The following is an 18,810-nucleotide window of genomic DNA, read 5'->3' as shown; positions in this document are numbered from 1 at the left end:
TCAGTGCGGGACCAGGACAGGCGCTCGGGCTCAGTGCGGGGTGGGACAGGCGCTCGGGCTCAGTGTGGGACCAGGACAGGCGCTTGGGCTCAGTGCGGGACCAGGACAGGCGCTCGGGCTCAGTGCGGGGTGGGACAGGCGCTCGGGCTCAGTGCGGGGTGGGACAGGCGCTCGGGCTCAGTGCGGGGTGGGACAGGCGCTCGGGCTCAGTGTGGGACGGGACAGGCGCTCGGGCTCAGTGTGGGACCAGGACAGGCGCTTGGGCTCAGTGCGGGACCAGGACAGGCGCTCGGGCTCAGTGTGGGGTGGGACAGGCGCTCGGGCTCAGTGTGGGGTGGGACAGGCACTCAGGCTCAGTGCGGGACCAGGACAGGCGCTCGGGCTCAGTGTGGGACCAGGACAGGCGCTTGGGCTCAGTGCGGGACCAGGACAGGCGCTCGGGCTCAGTGCGGGGTGGGACAGGCGCTCGGGCTCAGTGCGGGACCAGGACAGGCGCTCGGGCTCAGTGCGGGGTGGGACAGGCGCTTGGGCTCAGTGCGGGGTGGGACAGGCGCTCAGGCTCAGTGCGGGGTGGGACAGGCGCTTGGGCTCAGTGCGGGGTGGGACAGGCGCTTGGGCTCGGGCTCAGTGCGGGATGGGACAGGCACTCAGGCTCAGTGCGGGACCAGGACAGGCGCTCGGGCTCAGTGTGGGACCAGGACAGGCGCTTGGGCTCAGTGCGGGACCAGGACAGGCGCTCGGGCTCAGTGCGGGGTGGGACAGGCGCTCGGGCTCAGTGCGGGGTGGGACAGGCGCTCGGGCTCAGTGTGGGGTGGGACAGGCGCTCGGGCTCAGTGTGGGGTGGGACAGGCACTCAGGCTCAGTGCGGGACCAGGACAGGCGCTTGGGCTCAGTGCGGGACCAGGACAGGCGCTCGGGCTCAGTGCGGGGTGGGACAGGCGCTCGGGCTCAGTGCGCGGTGGGACAGGCGCTCGGGCTCAGTGCGGGGTGGGACAGGCGCTCGGGCTCAGTGCGGGACCAGGACAGGCGCTTGGGCTCAGTGCGGGGTGGGACAGGCGCTTGGGCTCAGTGCGGGGTGGGACAGGCGCTCAGGCTCAGTGCGGGGTGGGACAGGCGCTTGGGCTCAGTGCGGGATGGGACAGGCGCTCGGGCTCAGTGCGGGACCAGGACACGCGCTCGGGCTCAGTGCGGGACTAGGACAGGCGCTCGGGCTCAGTGCAGGGTGGGACAGGCGCTCGGGCTCAGTGCGGGGTGGAACAGACACTCAGGCTCAGTGCGGGACCAGGACAGGTGCTCGGGCTCAGTGCGGGACCAGGACAGGCGCTCGGGCTCAGTGCGGGACTAGGACAGGCGCTCGGGCTCAGTGCGGGGTGGGACAGGCGCTCGGGCTCAGTGCGGGGTGGGACAGGCGCTCGGGCTCAGTGTGGGACCAGGACAGGCGCTCGGGCTCAGTGCGGGACCAGGACAGGCGCTCGGGCTCAGTGCGGGGTGGGACAGGCGCTCGGGCTCAGTGCGGGACCAGGACAGGCGCTCGGGCTCAGTGCGGGGTGGGACAGGCGCTCGGGCTCAGTGCGGGACCAGGACAGGCGCTCGGGCTCAGTGCGGGGTGGGACAGGTGCTTGGGCTCAGTGCGGGGTGGGACAGGCGCTTGGGCTCGGGCTCAGTGCGGGATGGGACAGGCACTCAGGCTCAGTGCGGGACCAGGACAGGCGCTCGGGCTCAGTGTGGGACCAGGACAGGCGCTTGGGCTCAGTGCGGGACCAGGACAGGCGCTCGGGCTCAGTGCGGGGTGGGACAGGCGCTCGGGCTCAGTGCGGGGTGGGACAGGCGCTCGGGCTCAGTGTGGGGTGGGACAGGCGCTCGGGCTCAGTGTGGGGTGGGACAGGCACTCAGGCTCAGTGCGGGACCAGGACAGGCGCTCGGGCTCAGTGTGGGACCAGGACAGGCGCTTGGGCTCAGTGCGGGACCAGGACAGGCGCTCGGGCTCAGTGCGGGGTGGGACAGGCGCTCGGGCTCAGTGCGGGGTGGGACAGGCGCTCGGGCTCAGTGTGGGGTGGGACAGGCGCTCGGGCTCAGTGTGGGGTGGGACAGGCACTCATGCTCAGTGCGGGACCAGGACAGGCGCTCGGGCTCAGTGTGGGACCAGGACAGGCGCTTGGGCTCAGTGCGGGACCAGGACAGGCGCTCGGGCTCAGTGCGGGGTGGGACAGGCGCTCGGGCTCAGTGTGGGGTGGGACAGGCGCTCGGGCTCAGTGTGGGGTGGGACAGGCACTCATGCTCAGTGCGGGACCAGGACAGGCGCTCGGGCTCAGTGTGGGGTGGGACAGGCGCTCGGGCTCAGTGTGGGGTGGGACAGGCACTCAGGCTCAGTGCGGGACCAGGACAGGCGCTCGGGCTCAGTGTGGGACCAGGACAGGCGCTTGGGCTCAGTGCGGGACCAGGACAGGCGCTCGGGCTCAGTGCGGGGTGGGACAGGCGCTCGGGCTCAGTGCGGGACCAGGACAGGCGCTCGGGCTCAGTGCGGGGTGGGACAGGCGCTTGGGCTCAGTGCGGGGTGGGACAGGCGCTCAGGCTCAGTGCGGGTGGGACAGGCGCTTGGGCTCAGTGCGGGGTGGGACAGGCGCTTGGGCTCGGGCTCAGTGCGGGATGGGACAGGCACTCAGGCTCAGTGCGGGACCAGGACAGGCGCTCGGGCTCAGTGTAGGACCAGGACAGGCGCTTGGGCTCAGTGTGGGGTGGGACAGGCGCTCGGGCTCAGTGCGGGGTGGGACAGGCGCTCGGGCTCAGTGTGGGGTGGGACAGGCGCTCGGGCTCAGTGTGGGGTGGGACAGGCACTCAGGCTCAGTGCGGGACCAGGACAGGCGCTTGGGCTCAGTGCGGGACCAGGACAGGCGCTCGGGCTCAGTGCGGGGTGGGACAGGCGCTCGGGCTCAGTGCGGGGTGGGACAGGCGCTCGGGCTCAGTGCGGGGTGGGACAGGCGCTCGGGCTCAGTGTGGGACCAGGACAGGCGCTCGGGCTCAGTGCGGGACCAGGACAGGCGCTCGGGCTCAGTGCGGGGTGGGACAGGCGCTCGGGCTCAGTGTGGGACCAGGACAGGCGCTTGGGCTCAGTGCGGGACCAGGACAGGCGCTCGGGCTCAGTGCGGGGTGGGACAGGCGCTCGGGCTCAGTGCGGGGTGGGACAGGCGCTCGGGCTCAGTGCGGGGTGGGACAGGCGCTCGGGCTCAGTGTGGGACCAGGACAGGCGCTCGGGCTCAGTGTGGGACCAGGACAGGCGCTTGGGCTCAGTGCGGGACCAGGACAGGCGCTTGGTCTCAGTGCGGGGTGGGACAGGCGCTTGGGCTCAGTGCGGGGTGGGACAGGCGCTCGGGCTCAGTGCGGGGTGGGACAGGCGCTCGGGCTCAGTGTGGGATCAGGACAGGCGCTCGGGCTCAGTGCGGGACCAGGACAGGCGCTCGGGCTCAGTGCGGGGTGGGACAGGCGCTCGGGCTCAGTGCGGGACCAGGGCAGGCGCTCGGGCTCAGTGCGGGGTGGGACAGGCGCTCGGGCTCAGTGCGGGGTGGGATTGGCGCTCGGGCTCAGTGCGGGACCAGGACAGGCGCTTGGGCTCAGTGCGGGGTGGGACAGGCGCTTGGGCTCAGTGCGGGGTGGGACAGGCGCTCAGGCTCAGTGCGGGGTGGGACAGGCGCTTGGGCTCAGTGCGGGGTGGGACAGGCGCTTGGGCTCGGGCTCAGTGCGGGATGGGACAGGCGCTCGGGCTCAGTGCCGGACCAGGACACGCGCTCGGGCTCAGTGCGGGACTAGGACAGGCGCTCGGGCTCAGTGCAGGGTGGGACAGGCGCTCGGGCTCAGTGCGGGGTGGAACAGACACTCAGGCTCAGTGCGGGACCAGGACAGGTGCTCGGGCTCAGTGCGGGACCAGGACAGGCGCTCGGGCTCAGTGCGGGACTAGGACAGGCGCTCGGGCTCAGTGCAGGGTGGGACAGGCGCTCGGGCTCAGTGCGGGGTGGGACAGGCGCTCGGGCTCAGTGCGGGACCAGGACAGGTGCTCGGGCTCAGTGCGGGACCAGGACAGGCGCTCGGGCTCAGTGCGGGGTGGGACAGGCGCTTGGGCTCAGTGCGGGGTGGGACAGGCGCTCGGGCTCAGTGCGGGATGGGACAGGCGCTCGGCCTTCTCCGGGGGCCATCTTTGCTTCTTGCCCATGGAATATGCCAGTTTCCGGTCCGGGCGTGGGTGGGATGGGGACAAGAAGGGGTGGAAAGAGCAGGCACACACGTGCTTGTTCTCCCCACAGGCAAGCACTACGGCGTGTACAGCTGTGAGGGCTGCAAAGGCTTCTTCAAGCGGACAATCCGCAAGGACCTGCTGTACACCTGCCGGGACAACAAGGACTGCCTCATCGACAAGCGCCAGCGCAACCGCTGCCAGTACTGCCGCTACCAGAAGTGCCTGGTCATGGGCATGAAGCGGGAAGGTAGGCCCCCCAGCCAGGGCGCAGGCCCAGAAACACATGGGGACGCGTGGCAGACGCAGGGCCCCTGGGGAGAAGGTGCAAGGGCGGCTGCAATGACCGCAGTCCGATGTGCGTCGCTGCCCTAGGGAATGTGTCCCAGAGGAGGGGGCGGGGCAGCTTCCTGCTCCCCACCCCCCGCCTCCCTGGTGCTCAGATGATGCCCAGTCTGCACCCTCCAGTGGCCAGAGAGAAAACCTGAGGCCCGGGTGTGAGGCCCTGGTGCCCTCCCTGCAGGGGGCGGCGGACAGACTGGGTCGGGCCACATCTCCCCTCTCATCCTGAGCCTCCCTCTGGGGAAACCGGCCGAGTCCACGCTCTGCTGACAAGCTTGGCGGCTGCAGGTCCCCTGAGGTGGGTGTACCCCTGTCTTTGGGGTCATGGCATCACCAGTCACCAGGCTTAGCCGCCTCCGTCAGGAAGGCCGCGGGCATGCACTTTTAAGCCAGGACGTCTTTCCAGTTGCAGGTGGTCAGCTGCATTGTTGCAGTGAGAAAAAAGTTCCCGAAGTGCTTTCTGTTCATTTGTAAGAGCCATTGAACAGCACAAATGCATTGAACGGGCCACTGTTTAACTAGCAGACCGTCGTACGCGGTGTCCACGGTGACTCCGGTTTCTGTGTGCGAGGCCTGCCTCTCGGAAGCGGGTGCGGGTGTGCGGTCAGTCCCGGTGGCGCCTCAACCCGTGGATCTGCCTGTGAGGAGGGGCGGCCCTGACACCCACGGATGAGGAAGGGGGAGGGTCTGAGCCCCTGCTGAGAGAGGCTGCCAGGAGAACTGAGCTCCGGGAGCCTCAGCGTCCGATGCAGAGTCATCTAATCAGCCGTTTGGGGAGACGGGCTGGTGTGAGCGGGCGAGGGGAGCGTGTCCCAGGCCCCCGCCAGTAACGAGCCGAGGGCAGTCCCTCCAACTCCTGAGCAGGGCTCGCCCTGGGCTCCTCCCTGCCCGGCTCACACCTGGGACTGGATGCCCCCGCCCCTGCCTCCCTGATGTCTGACGATTCTGATTGGCAGACCCAAACCTGGGCTCCTGATACTCTGGCCCCAGTCTCCCCTTTTAGAAAATGGCCATTTCCCAGCCGCTCAGACCAGAAACCACTGGACGCCCTCTTCCCCTGATACACCACACGTGATGGGCGAGACATCGTATCTCTGCCGCAAGCTGGGTCTTGAGTCTTCTATCCCCCTGCCCCCGCTGCTTTCACCGCAATCCCAGCCACCTGCTCTGCAGTACCGGTCGCTCCTCCTCGGGCTGCTCCTGGATACCACCCCTGTCTGCGAGGGCGCCCGGGAGAGCGAGGCGCAAGGGGTCAGGCCCACTTCCCCTCCAGGCCTCCCGCCCTCAGTGGCCACAGGCTGGGAGAGGGAGGCAGGAGCAGCTGGGGGCACTCTGCTCCCCGCTCTCTGTCGCTGCCACTGCCCTGCGGCCAGCACTTGAGACTAATGACCCACAGCACCTCCCACCGGCCAGAGGGCTGGTGTCTGCAGGGCCGCTCACCCCCAGGGTGGGTGAGACCAGTTTCAGGATGACGTGTTAAGTGCATACGATTGAACTAAAGCAGCAATTTCAACTTTCTTCATCTCACAGCACACATTAACTAATTACTAAAATTCTGTGGTACACCAAAAAACGTACTATTTTTTTGGCTAACCAGACCAAAAAAGGTATAATTTTGATTCATTCACACTGGATAGCTACTTCCGTTTGATTGTTGGGCAGTCTGTTGTAAGGCGGGACATGGGTCCATTTAAGGTCACCCAGCACCCCCTGGATGTGCCCTGATTTGGGCAGCAGCTCAGAATGTCTGCCAAACAGAAGATGCCCCAACAGCAGACTGGCTCCTCGCTCAGGACAGCATGCTCTGTGGCCCCTGGTCACCCCGTTCATGGAGAATGGGGGGAGAGCACCCTCCGAGGCCCAGGTCCCTTCCTGTGAGGCCTGCAGGGGATGTTCCTTGAGAGCCTATCGAGGCTCCCTCCACCTGCTTTCCCAGATTTTAACCTTGAAAAATTAATACAAGACACGTTCAACTTTAACCAGCAAATGCAGCTGATAACGAGTGTGTGTGACCATTCTGTGTGCTGGCAGTCAGTGAGGAATGGCGGGGACAGGAAGGGGGGGGGAGGGCAGACCTGGGGGAGGAAGGACCGATCAGGAGATGGGACAGGACCGGGCAGAAGCCCGGGGGGTAAAGAGCGGCAGGAAGCGGAAACACCCACCCTGTGAACTTTTTGTAATTATCTCAGTTAATCCTCACCAGACAATCTCAGTCAAGGACCACAGCTCCCCCTTCCCATCCAGGGAAACGGAGGCTTGGCAGGCAGAGGGCTGTGTCTGATGTCGCTTAGCCAGACAGTGGAGGCCGTTTTTGAAAAGATGGCTTTGACCCCAGCACACTGCTTTTCTTCTTCTCTCTCCTGCTCTCCCCTCTCCTCTCCCTGCCCCTGCTTTATCCTCTCTCCTCGGTTCCTGGCTCCGCCTTCCCACCTGGCCCCACCCCACCACTGAAGACCGTTTTCCCGAGGCTGCTTGGTGGGTCCCCCAGGGGCTGAGGGGTGAGAGACCCTACGCCCTCCTCCTCCTCTAGAAGACCAGGGACCTTGCTTGCAGGACAGGTCAGAGGCCCCGCCAGGGTTCCAGTCCACTCTTCAGCCAGTGGGCTGCCAGCCCCTCAGAGAGGAGCTTGGGGCGTGGACAGAAACAGGAGGGAGGGAAGCGAGAGGCCGGGGGCCAGCGGAGCGGCCAGGTGAGTCGCTGGGTCCCACGCCAGCCACCAGCTAGGCGACCGTTTCCTTTATCTCGGGCCTGGAGCAGTGCTGCACTCCGCGGTGCTCCGGAGCGAGGAGCGGACAGCAGCACTTTCTGGGGTGGACACCGGCCAAGAGGCTGTTCTCTGGCTGGAGGACAGGGCCCGCGGGCGGCCTCACCCCACTCACAGACCCAGGGGCGCTGGGGGCGTGGGGCCAGGAGGCTGGAAACGCTCAGCTTGGGAGGCGGGGTCATTGCAGCTCCAGCTTTGCCCGGGTTCTGCCCCCACCCCCCCTTTCCCGCAATCAGCCTCGAGTCTGGAATGCCATCTGGGTGACTGCCTCCCCCCTCACTTACGAACCCCCCAGGGCCCCGAAGAGCATCCCTGATGCAGGTCAGCTGACCTGTGCACAGGCCGCAGCCCGGGCAGCGCTGCTGGGATGTGAGGCCAAGGGTGCTGCCTGGGCCCTGATGGGGCAGGAGGGCAACGTGAGGCGCCTCCCCCTCAGCCCCACAAGCTCCCGGCTTACTGGAGGGCCGCAGGAGGGCGGAGGGGCCGCGGGGCACAGGAGAGCGGCTTGTGAAGAGAGGGAAGATCGGGGGTGGTCAGAGCTTCAGAGGCAGACTTCCTAGGGTCATTGCCACCCTGACTGGAGGACGTGGGCTCCAGGCCCGCGTATCCGCACAGGTGTGAGCAGGTAGCATCTGTCAGCACCAGGACACCCCGACTCAGCACCGAGGTGACGCCCACCTTACACACAGGAGGTGTAGGCAGGTCGCCCCTTCCCACCGCTATCCTGGCACCGGGTGCCATCTGTGTGTCCTCCATGTGCCAGCCGTGCAGGAAGAGAGGCAGAGGAGCCGGGAGCGGGCGGAGAGCGAGGCCGAGTGCGCGGGGGGCGCCCACGAAGGCATGCCCGTGGAGAGGATCCTGGAGGCGGAACTTGCCGTGGAGCCGAAGACAGAGTCCTATGGCGACATGAGCATGGAGAGCTCGGTATGTGCCCTGGGTGCCGGCCACTCCCCGGCCTGGAGGCGGAGGCAGTGGTGATGCAGAGGGTGTGCTGGGGCCCTGACTCCAGCCTCTGAGCTTGTCCCGTTTCAGACCAACGACCCTGTCACCAACATCTGCCACGCGGCCGACAAGCAGCTGTTCACCCTTGTCGAGTGGGCCAAGCGCATCCCCCACTTCTCGGGCCTCACGCTGGAGGACCAGGTCATTCTGCTCCGTGCAGGTAGGGCTGTCGGGCCCCTTGCTTCCTGGGACAGTTGCGGGGCTGCCATTGGATGTTCCCCGCGGGCCGCTAAATCCGCCCGAGCTGCGCGCCACGCTGATGGCAGGATCGCGTGGCAGGGCGGCTCTTACTCTGGGTGATCCGCAGGCGCTCAACTCGGAGGGCCTCCCCAGACACTCCCAACCCCCAGGGACAGTCCCTCTGAATGGAGGAGTGACTTTTCCGTGAATTTTACTGGCTTCGTAGCTAGCGTCTCACTTTCGAAGACAGTTCAGTCCTCTTGGGTGAGGCCTGCCTGAAGCCACGCCCCATGACTGCTCTGAAATCGGAAAATGCAGACATGCCCACCTCACAGGGAGGCGAGGGCGCCACTGACTTAGACGCAGGAGTGGCCTAGACCAGTGGTCAGCAAACTGCGGCTCTTCGGCCCCTTGAGTGTGGCTCTTCCACAAAATACCATGTGCGGGCGTGCACGTACAGGGCGATTGAAACTTCGTGGCCCAGGCGCAGAAGTCGGTTTTCGGCTCTCAGAAGAAATTTCCATCGTTGTACCGTTGATATTTGGCTCTGTTGACTAAGGAGTTTGCCGACCACTGGCCTAGACGCACCCGGGCCCTTCCTATTTTGAGGTTCTTTGTGCCGCGCCCTTGGCTTCCATTTCTGGCCATGGAGCAGCTGCCACCTGCCAGGTCTCTTCCTCATTGAGATGGCAGGCAGACGCCATGAAGGCTGGCGGAGGCCGGGAGCCACGTCCCTGTGAGGTAAGGAGCCCGCAGCGGCCGTGACCGGAGCTCCGCGCCGTGCCAGCGCCACTAGTCACCCCCACAGACACCAGCCATCTCTGAGCCCCCCGCAGTGACAGCTAACACAGTGCTGTCCCTGTTCCATGTTCAGTCCATAGTTGCTGACTGATGGAGGGAAGTAGAGCCCTGTCCTCAAGCTGGCCTTCCAGGCTGCACGGGGAACCCTGGCATTTCACCTCCCCGGACTTCCGATTCGGCTTTGTCCCCCGGGTGATTTCCATGAAGCAAGACTGGCCCCTCACGGCCTCCTCTCGTCCCGCAGGGTGGAACGAGCTTCTGATCGCCTCCTTCTCCCACCGCTCGGTCTCCGTGCAGGACGGCATTCTCCTAGCCACCGGGCTGCACGTGCACCGGAGCAGCGCCCACAGTGCTGGCGTGGGCTCCATCTTTGATAGGTGTGTCTTCTGCGTCGTTGTGTGTGTGCACGTGTGTGCCTTCATATGTGCACGCGTGTGCATGTGTGCATGTGTGCACATGTGCACATGTGCTGTGGGCAGTGACGGGATGTGGATGGACAGAGCCCAGAGCCACCATGGCTAGAAGCAGAGCCCAGGGGACCAGTGAGAATGTGGGCCTGGAGGCTGAGGGAGGATGCAGAGAAAGGCTGAGACCGTGAGGTGGAGCGGGCCAGCGCCAGAGCAGTCGCGGGCAAATGGGGGACCCGTGACCCCTGTGGGGTCAGAGGAGAGGCTGGTTGTTGGCATGACCTGCTAACTTGGGGGTGGGGATGTTTACCTGCTTCTCCTCGGGGCAGGATGGGCAGGGCGCCAGGACCAGACCCGAGGAGTCAGGCCAGGATCTCAGGTCAGGTGGTGATGGCCTCCGTCTGGGGTTTTGCGCCCTAAATGCTGCTGAGGGAGTCAGCCGTGTGCTCAGGGGCCGTGAAATGAGAGGTGAATGGCTCAGGTGAGAGGATGGAGGACAGGAGAGAGGAGGTCTCTGTCCAAGTGCAAGCCCCCCTGGCCCCTCCCCAGCTCCATCATAGTTGGTCCGTGGCCACGTGAGGTCCACCTCCTGTCTCCTCTCCTGTGTCATTCCCACCACGTGGTCCACGCAGACCCGCCTGGTCCTCTGTGGGCTCTAGCCCCGTCCTGGCCTGCAGGCTTCTCCGGTCACGGCGTGCTGTCCCCCTGTGTTCCCCACATGCAGGCCCTCTGCTCGGCCTGTTGCATTTCTCCTGATTTCCAACCCCAGGCTGCCTCTCCAGCCTGAGTCACCCGCCCCCCTGTGTGCCCTTGGACTTGGCTCACGGCCGTTCCTGGCTTTGCACTGCTGCGTGTGTTTCCATGTCTGAGATCAGGGGCCGCACCTCACTCTCCTCCACGCCCTGGTCCCCGGTGCATCATCTGCCAATGGGGCGGGTGCATAGGAGATGTCGCTCGTGCTCACTGTCCTGATCTCATCGTCGCCTGTCATGTTTCCTGGGAACAGAGTCCTGACCGAGCTGGTCTCCAAAATGAAAGACATGCAGATGGACAAGTCGGAGCTGGGGTGCCTGCGTGCCATCGTGCTATTTAACCCAGGTGAGGCGTGGTGTGGCGCTCAGCCCAGCACCGGCATGCCGGTCCTCGAGCTCAGCCGGGACAGAGACGCAGGGCCAGGAGACTGTCCCGGGTGGGGCACAGGGCCAGCTCCTCATGGCCTCCACTCCCAGCTCTGTCTTGGAAAGTCCTGAGTGGGTGTGGGTGTTTGGGTGGGGGGAGAGGAGAGATGGCAGTGGCCTTGGGTGGCAGTGAGGGAGGTGGTCAGAGTGATCAGAGTCAGCATGGAATTTTAGGCAAAGCCCACAGGATTTGCCGATGGATTAGATGTCAATGTGCCGATGTGGGAGGAAGAGAGGTGTTAGATATAGTTCTCAGAGCTGTTGGCTTGTTTCCCTGAACAGGTAGGAAAGTGGAGTTCTCATTAATGGAAACGGGGCCATGGGGCGGGGGGTGGGAACCAGGACTTTGTGTCTGGGCTGGTGCCTGGAGGCTGGGGGAGAGGAAGATTCAGAAAGCACCTGAGAAGGGACACCAGGGAGACGGGGCGGGAGCAGCGATGGTGTCCTGGTATCCTGCAGGCAGGAAGAGGAGGTGTCAGGAGGAGGGGCCCGGCTTCCCAGATGCCTGTGGTGGAGGTTGGGGTGCAGAATGTGCTCTGGGATCTGCAGTCGGCGCTCAGTTCACTGATGGTGTGGGCTTTGTACCATCTTATCATTGAGTCCATGCTTAGCACACAGTAGGCCCACACGTGAAGGGACTGTTTCTGGAATGGCCCAGGTGAGGTAAAACTACTCCTGGGAGTCGGCGGTGGGCACCTCAGCCCTGCAGGCTGCGGTCAGTGTTTCCCAGTTGCTCCCTCCCGGGGGTGTCTGGTGACTCCAGGGGTGGGGCTGCCTCTGCGGAAGGCGTCACCGGAGCTTAAATCAGTCATCTGTTCCAGATGCCAAGGGTCTATCCAACCCCTCTGAGGTCGAGACCCTTCGGGAGAAGGTCTACGCTACTCTCGAGGCCTACACCAAGCAGAAGTACCCGGACCAGCCAGGCAGGTGAGGCGCTGGAGGCCTGGCCGCATTGACAGGCAGTGGGCGGCAGGCATGGTCGAGATTGTTCCCAAATGGGACTTAATCTTCTCGGCAAGCTCAGGGAAGCAGAGCCCAGGCTGTGCCGACAGAGGTCCGTCTTTAAGCGCTAGACGCACAAGCAAGTGCATGAATGTGTTGGTCTCATTATCTCTGATTTCTAACCAGTCATGGAGCTCAAAAAGGTCAGGAGCTGCCAAAGGTCACAGAGCTGGTGTGCGGGGCGGGGGGGGGGGGGGGGTGGGAGGGTGTGTGTGTGTGTGTGTGGAGGGGGGTGGGGGTGGGGATGGTGGCTGGACAGGAGCCCAGGCCTCCCTGGTGCCAAAGGGCTGGGATCGCCAGGGACCGCATTGCTCCACCTGCCCTGCACCCCCTGCCAGAGACGGCTCTGGTAGCCAGCAGAGGTGACCTTGGCCCCGGGCTGCCCTGGTGGCCTCCATCGAGCGCTGGTCTGGGCCTGGGCTCCTTGTCTGAAAAGGACGTTGGCCAGGAGCTCTCAGACGTTAGCCGTCACCCATACATGTCTTCCCAGGTCACTGAACTCTTTTCTCAGATCTTTCCCCCGAAGCGCAGCTAAATGAGAGTTCCCCTCCTCAGCCAGCTCACATCTCAAATCTCACGGGAAAATGAAAGCAACTTGTGAAAAACTGCCTTGACGACATTAGTTTTGGTGTTAGCCTTACTTTTCTAGGCTCCCAGTTCTCGTCAGTGACTCGGTGAGGGCTGATTTCTGCGAAGCCATTTTCCTGGGTCACACGCCAGTTCCTGTCCACTGGCCAGAGAGGCTGAGCCACTGTCTGTCGGAGGCTTGAACTGCCCTGAGCGGTGGGCCTCAGCCAGTGGGCACAGTAACAGGTGTTGGGGTGGGGCGGGGGGAGTGAGCCAGGGCCGCAGACCTCCCAAATGCCACAGAGAGCAAAACCCGGCTCCATGCTCACTCAGGAATCAGTCCGTGCACACACGGGGCTGTAAGAGGGGATCTGCACACCCCGCCTGGGCCCATGCACCCCAGAACTGTTAGGTCGCCGAAGGAGGAACACACGAGGCCAGAGTGGTGAGGGATCACGAATTTATTCCATCATCCGCACACCCGGTGGCTGAGCCTGGATGGCTCCAGCCCCCAGTGAGGGGAGTCAGCGGCTTTTAAAGGACTTTTGGTGGGATTTTTCTGGGCGGAGACTTCTTTATGCCTATCCGGAGGGGAGAGAATGGAATGTGGTCACCTCAAGTGAAATGTGGTCTCAGCAAAGGGAATGTCCATAGTGAAATGGCCTGAAAAGCCAGTTCCGGGGAAGGGTATCAACTCAAGTGCTCCATCAAACCTCACAGAACCGGGGGTGGGGGCCTGTGGCAGCCCCTCCCTTTGGAAAGACCCTCTCTGCGCTCACTTCCATTGGTGAGAACTTGGTCACATGGCCACCCAGTGCCATAGCCACAGAGAGAGGGCAGGGGGTTGGGGGAGGGAGGGGAGGGGGTTGGGGGACCCCTGGCATCTCCTGCTGAATGCAGCCCTAAGGCAACCGACCCGTTTGTGAGCACACACTGTGGCAGGTGTTGGGAGAAGCGCACCTGCAGCCTTTTCTCAGCACACACTGTGGCAGGTGTGAGCACACACTGTGGCAGGTGGTTTGTGAGCACACACTGTGGCAGGTGTTGGGAGACCCGTTTGTGAGCACACACTGTGGCAGGTGGTCTGTGAGCACACACTGTGGCAGGTGGTTTGTGAGCACACACTGTGACAGGTGGTTTGTGAGCACACACTGTGGCAGGTGTTGGGAGACCCGTTTGTGAGCACACACTGTGGCAGGTGGTCTGTGAGCACACACTGTGGCAGGTGGTTTGTGAGCACACACTGTGACAGGTGGTTTGTGAGCACACACTGTGGCAGGTGTGAGCACACACTGTGGCAGGTGTTGGGAGAAGCGCACCCGCAGCCTTTTCTCAGAATGGCTCTAGTCCTGTTCTTCATCTTAAACCAACCAGCCAGCCAAAAACAAACCAACCAACCACTACCCCCAAACCCAACCACAAAGACACACCCCAAAAACCAAACCTTGCTTTTTCCTTACTGTGAAAGCAGAGCAAGCTTTGGTGGGAGACGAGGAAAGCATTTCTAGCACATGACACAGGTAGTAAAAGTTGGCTGTGAACTGGGGGGTAGTTCCTTCCAGTCTCCTTGTGTAAACAAGGAGCGTTCAGTCTGGAGCTACACCGCCTGGCGGGCTCTCCCTCCCAAAGCCATTGCAGGCGTTTCATCACGTGTTAAAGAACCACGTTATCGCTTCCGCCGACTTTGGAGGACTTCACAGGGGGTGTGTCCTGGTGTATTTAGTCACTGCCCGGCTTGGCATTCTGGCTGTTTCTAGTGACTGTCACTGAAAAAATGCTGCAACTTGCCTGTTTTTCCCAGAAGGGGCTGCCAGGGGCCTGGGCTTGGGCAGAGCTTGGGAGTTCCGGGAGAGGTGCGGAGGCCGGGCCCCTGGGTGTCCCTTGGGTGTGGACACACCAGGTGACCACCCTGAGGCTGAGCAGCTCCATCAGGCTGGCCTGGGCTCAGCCAGGTAGGAAAGTGCTGGAGTTGCCTCTGGTTTGCGGAAAGGGGTGGAGGGCATCCGGGGTGGGGAGGCCTGGCTCTCAGTGGTGCCGTGCTGCCACCCTGTGGACACTTCAGAATACACGCCACCGGCCTCGCTGCCCGCGGGGCAGACTCCGGAGGCAGGACAGCAGGCAGAACCCTGGCTGTACTGGGAGCCTTTTCTCTCCATGGTCCCCATCTCAGCTCCGACATCCAGGACAGACGGCAAAGAGAGCCACAGCGCAGCACACTCGGCAGGTGCCAAACTGTAAAACCGGCATTTCCAGAGTAAAACAGCATTTCCGCAGCGCGTCTGACTTCACACTTTATAGAGAAGCCGTGTCCTTTGCCAAATTTTGTAAACGCCTCTGGTGCGGCCGCCAGGCTCAGCCGCCCCCTTCACCCAGCCGCCCTTCGCCGCACGCGACACCTTTCACACACACTCAGGGGCTGTGTGACCACCCGTTGGAAGGTTTGTGTTGGCCTTGGTTCTAGCTTCAGTTTTTCCATGTAGAGAAGCAATTGGTGCTGGTCTCTTTTTCTTATGTTGACACATTTCCTTGTGGCATGATCATAGAAACATACATGTTTTCAGGATGCTAAGATTCCCATTTGAACTCTTCTCATAGGAAGTGTCCCCTTTAAGAAGATACCTCCCCTCCGGCCTTTTCTGATGCCCCCTGGGGTTAGGTTCTCTGCTGCCGTCATCCCTTCCAGGCTCCCTCATCCATCACAGGGGGTCCAGAGGCCTGACCCCTGGCCCTGCCCCTGCGGCTGTGCGTGGGTCCTCACCCTCCTGGTCTCCGCAGGTTCGCCAAGCTGCTGCTGCGCCTGCCCGCCCTGCGCTCCATCGGCCTGAAGTGCCTGGAGCACCTCTTCTTCTTCAAGCTCATTGGGGATACGCCCATCGACACCTTCCTGATGGAGATGCTGGAGACCCCCCTGCAGGTCACCTGAGCTCTGCAGCCTCCCACCTGGCGGAGCTCTGGGCAGGTGTGTGGGGACCCGGTCCTGCCCACGCTCACGCACTTCCCACCCGACCCCTTCCTGCTCCTGGAATGTGATGTTTATAATAAAGAAACCTTTCTACACACAGGCCTTTGGACGTGGGGTTTTCAATGTCAGAGGACAGCCTTCTTTCTCTCTAAGGGGCCGGGACCTTTCCGGAAGTTCTTGGAAAGCTAACGCGGCCTCTGTACATATGAGTGGTTCACATTATTTTTCACTTCCCACGGAAAGCAAAGGGATGAGTACTAACATCACACAGCTGACCTCTGTGCTGGAGTGAACATCCCGAAAGTGGGAGCAATGCCCGGGTCGGGCGTGGAGGGGCTGGGCCCGAGGGCAGCCCCTGCAGAGATTGGGAGGAAACCCTGTGTTTCAGAGTCAGCTGGCTTTTCTGTTTGTTTTTTCCTCCTAAGAATAATAAGCAGATAGAGCCTCGTCCGAAGGGGGCATCAAGTATAAGGCCAAGCAAAGATGGTCTCTTGACGGGGAAGTTTCCTGGGGAAGACCAGAGTCCACCCACTTTAGTTTCCATTATTACCTAACCCACGTCACCTGCTCTTAGAGGGAAAGAGAGAGAACCTCCCAGCCTCTCGCCCTCAGAGCCCTACTGTGTGCAGACCTGTGCTCCCAGAGGGCAGGGGCTGTCTGCCTGATGTCACAGCCCCCCCCAACCCCCTGCCCAGCTTCCGCAAGGCACCCTCGCACCTGCAGGAGCCAGGGCTCCAGTCACAGCTCCTTGGGGTGCGCGGCCCTCCTGCCTCTTTGCTGGCGGGGAGGCTGAAGCGGGGCTGCCGCAGCTCTTTGCACTCCCTGGGGGGTCGCTTAAAACGACGCTCGCACAGCAATCACTTCTTGGCCTTGACACTTGTGCTCATACCCTCCAGCGAAGCCACCACCTGATCTCGGATTATGGCTTAGGGGACTTCCGCGCTCAGCCATTTCCATGACTTCCCTTCGTCTGCTCAGCAGCGGCTCTCACCAGGGGACAGTGCTGCTCTGCCCCACCTCCCGCTCCTCGAAGGTTGAGCAACATCTGAGGGTGTCACCCCGGGCAGACGCAGGGGCAGAGGGTGTGGGTGCTGCTACACGGCTGCGGTGCGTGACGGTCCCCACCACAGCGTCCCCACACGGCAACAGCGCTGGGGCTGGGAGTCCGCTGCACAGCTTCGCCAATGGGACAGAAAAGGAAGGGGTTCCTCTTGTTTGGGATCTGGCTAAAGCCCCGGGTGAGACCAGGAGGTTGAGGTGTAAGGAGAGAATTGCGAAGAATAAAGGGAACTCGGGCCAGAGCTGTGGCTTTCCCCTCCCCCCGGGCCCAGGAGGGAGCCCCGTCCCCAAGCCAGATGGAGCCACCACGGAGCCTCACAGGGCTGGTTGGGGCTCTGGCGGGAAGGGGAGGCTGGTGTCTCCTGGCTGGAGGCTTCTCAGAGCCCCAAGAGGAGTGGGGGGCCTGCGGGCATAGGGCCTGATGCCCCTCCTGACCGGGATCTCTGAAGACCGGGCCACCTTGAGGGTGAGGCGGGCAGGGAGAGAGGGCAGCAGTGACTGTCCCCACACCCGCCTCGGTCGGGCCATGACTGGCATTTCCTGAGGGGCAAGCTTAGACTATCTGAAGGTAGCGAGCCCAAGGGAATGTCCTGCCGGGCCAGGGGACAGCCCGCGGCAGTGAGAGGCCGCGGGTGGGACTGTTGTGCGCAGTGACTGAGGGGTCCAGCAGAGGTTGCTGTCGTATCAAACACGAGGTGAAGGAGGGCAAGCGGTGCCCACAGCGGATACCGGTGAGGTGCGCCCTTCCCCTCGGGGCCTGAATAGCTCACCTGGGCCCCTAACCAGAGCCATCGGTGGGGACATGTGAGAGGCATCGCTGGGACATCCCCCTTTCTTCCCTGTGGAGGGAGGGCAGTGAGACCCGAAGAGTTAGGAGGAGAGGGGGAGGAGGAGGAAGAGGGTCCTGCCCGGTCTCCTCCAGGGCGGGTCCCTGGGACCGCGGGCAGGCCCACAGTCTGGCTTTGCAGTCAATGTGAGATGGAAGTTTGGATGCGACTGGACTTTTTAACCGGGGGATTCTGAGCTCTGCCCGGGGTCCTATCCTCAGGGAAGGGGCGGGGTACTGCGGAGCAGGCATGGAGGACGCGGCAAGAAGAGAGGGAGCCCGTGCCTGTCTGTGTCCCGCGTTCGATGCCCACATACCAGCTGCACTAGTCAACGCGGCCACAGGCGCCCCGACTGTCTCCCTCGGGCACCAGCGCCTCACCCTCCGAGTCACTCCCACGTGCTCCAGGCAGGAGGCCTCAGGGGGCTGCTTCAGCTGCAGCAACTTGTTTGTCTTCTGAGATAACCCCAGGCTTTTCTGCAGGGAACTGAGATTCTCCATGGCTGGGCCCCCCAGAACCCGCCGCTCCCTCTTTCTTACCCGCCCAGGGCACGCTCCCCGCTGGCCCGCTCTTCCTCCCCACCCCGCCCACTGCCCATGGCGTTGCTCAGGTGTCCTTCCTCTCCCACCGGACTGCCACCGCTGCTCGCCCCCACGGCCAGCTCAGAGCCACCTCTCTGGACTCTTCCTGATCGCTCCTTCTGGGTCATTTTATCTTCATTTGGTGCCTCCATTAAAAATTATTTCCCATGACAGCTGAGATACAATACGTATTCGTTTCTGTGTACAATGTCCTGATTAGACATTTACGAGCCTTACGAGGGAACCCCGGGTAAGTCTCATGCCCCCTGGCACCATCCGTGTCATTAGAATGTTACTGGTCACGTCCCCAGGTGCCTCTGTTTTGAACACCGGTTTTGCATTAGGACTAGTTGGTCAACCTGCCCACGTTACTGGTAAACCCCCTGGCAGCAGGGCTCTGTCTGCTTCTGAGTGTCCCTCCCTCGCCGGCCCCTAGGCCAGGCAGGGAGGCCGGCTCGCCCAGGAGCCGCTGTCGCCTGAAGGAAGGAAGGACAGCAAAGCCTGTCGCAGCCTGGGAAGGGCCTCTGTCACCCTCCATCACACACACACACACACACACACACACACACACACACACACACACACACACACACGGCCAGCTCCGGCCACACTGCGGGCAGGGCCAGGAGGCTCCTCCATCCAGGCAGCTGTGGGTGCGGTGACCCGCCCAGCCCCAGGGGGACCCTGGGGGCCAAGATTGCTGGGCGCGGGCGCCCTCTGCCGCCAGCCCGGGGCGTCACAGGCACCTTCCTGGGCAGGCGGCCTCTGAGCTTACCATGGAGAACACCGGGCACTACAGCCCTGTAGCTTTCAGGAAAGACCTGCCGCAGCACCCGTTTCCACTACGAAAACAAACCCAGCGGTTCCGCTTTAATGAAAAAGGCGCCAAGCAAGCGCAGCTTCAGCTGTACTG

The 18,810-nt window shown here is 63.1% G+C and overlaps 1 protein-coding gene across 6 annotated transcripts in view; it reads left to right on the top strand.

The window, feature by feature from the left end:
• RXRG (retinoid X receptor gamma) overlaps positions 1-15,530 on the top strand; it is a 159,127-nt gene extending 143,597 nt beyond the window's left edge. For all 6 annotated transcript variants that reach the window (XM_080647292.1, XM_080647288.1, XM_080647289.1 and 3 more), the window contains 7 exons: positions 4,296-4,475; positions 8,095-8,255; positions 8,364-8,493; positions 9,559-9,691; positions 10,728-10,819; positions 11,721-11,826; positions 15,244-15,530. In XM_080647292.1, coding sequence (XP_080503418.1) covers positions 4,296-4,475; positions 8,095-8,255; positions 8,364-8,493; positions 9,559-9,691; positions 10,728-10,819; positions 11,721-11,826; positions 15,244-15,391 — 950 coding nt within the window. In that variant the 3' untranslated portion in view covers positions 15,392-15,530. The remainder of the gene's footprint in view (positions 1-4,295; positions 4,476-8,094; positions 8,256-8,363; positions 8,494-9,558; positions 9,692-10,727; positions 10,820-11,720; positions 11,827-15,243) is intronic.
• The last annotated feature ends 3,280 nt before the right edge of the window (positions 15,531-18,810 follow it).

This window comes from Plecotus auritus (assembly GCF_963455305.1).
Source record: "Plecotus auritus genome assembly, chromosome: 12".
Classification (NCBI taxonomy): domain Eukaryota; kingdom Metazoa; phylum Chordata; class Mammalia; order Chiroptera; family Vespertilionidae; genus Plecotus; species Plecotus auritus.
The sequence above is the reverse complement of the archived record's forward strand: the minus strand, read 5'-3'. Positions and strand labels throughout refer to the sequence as shown.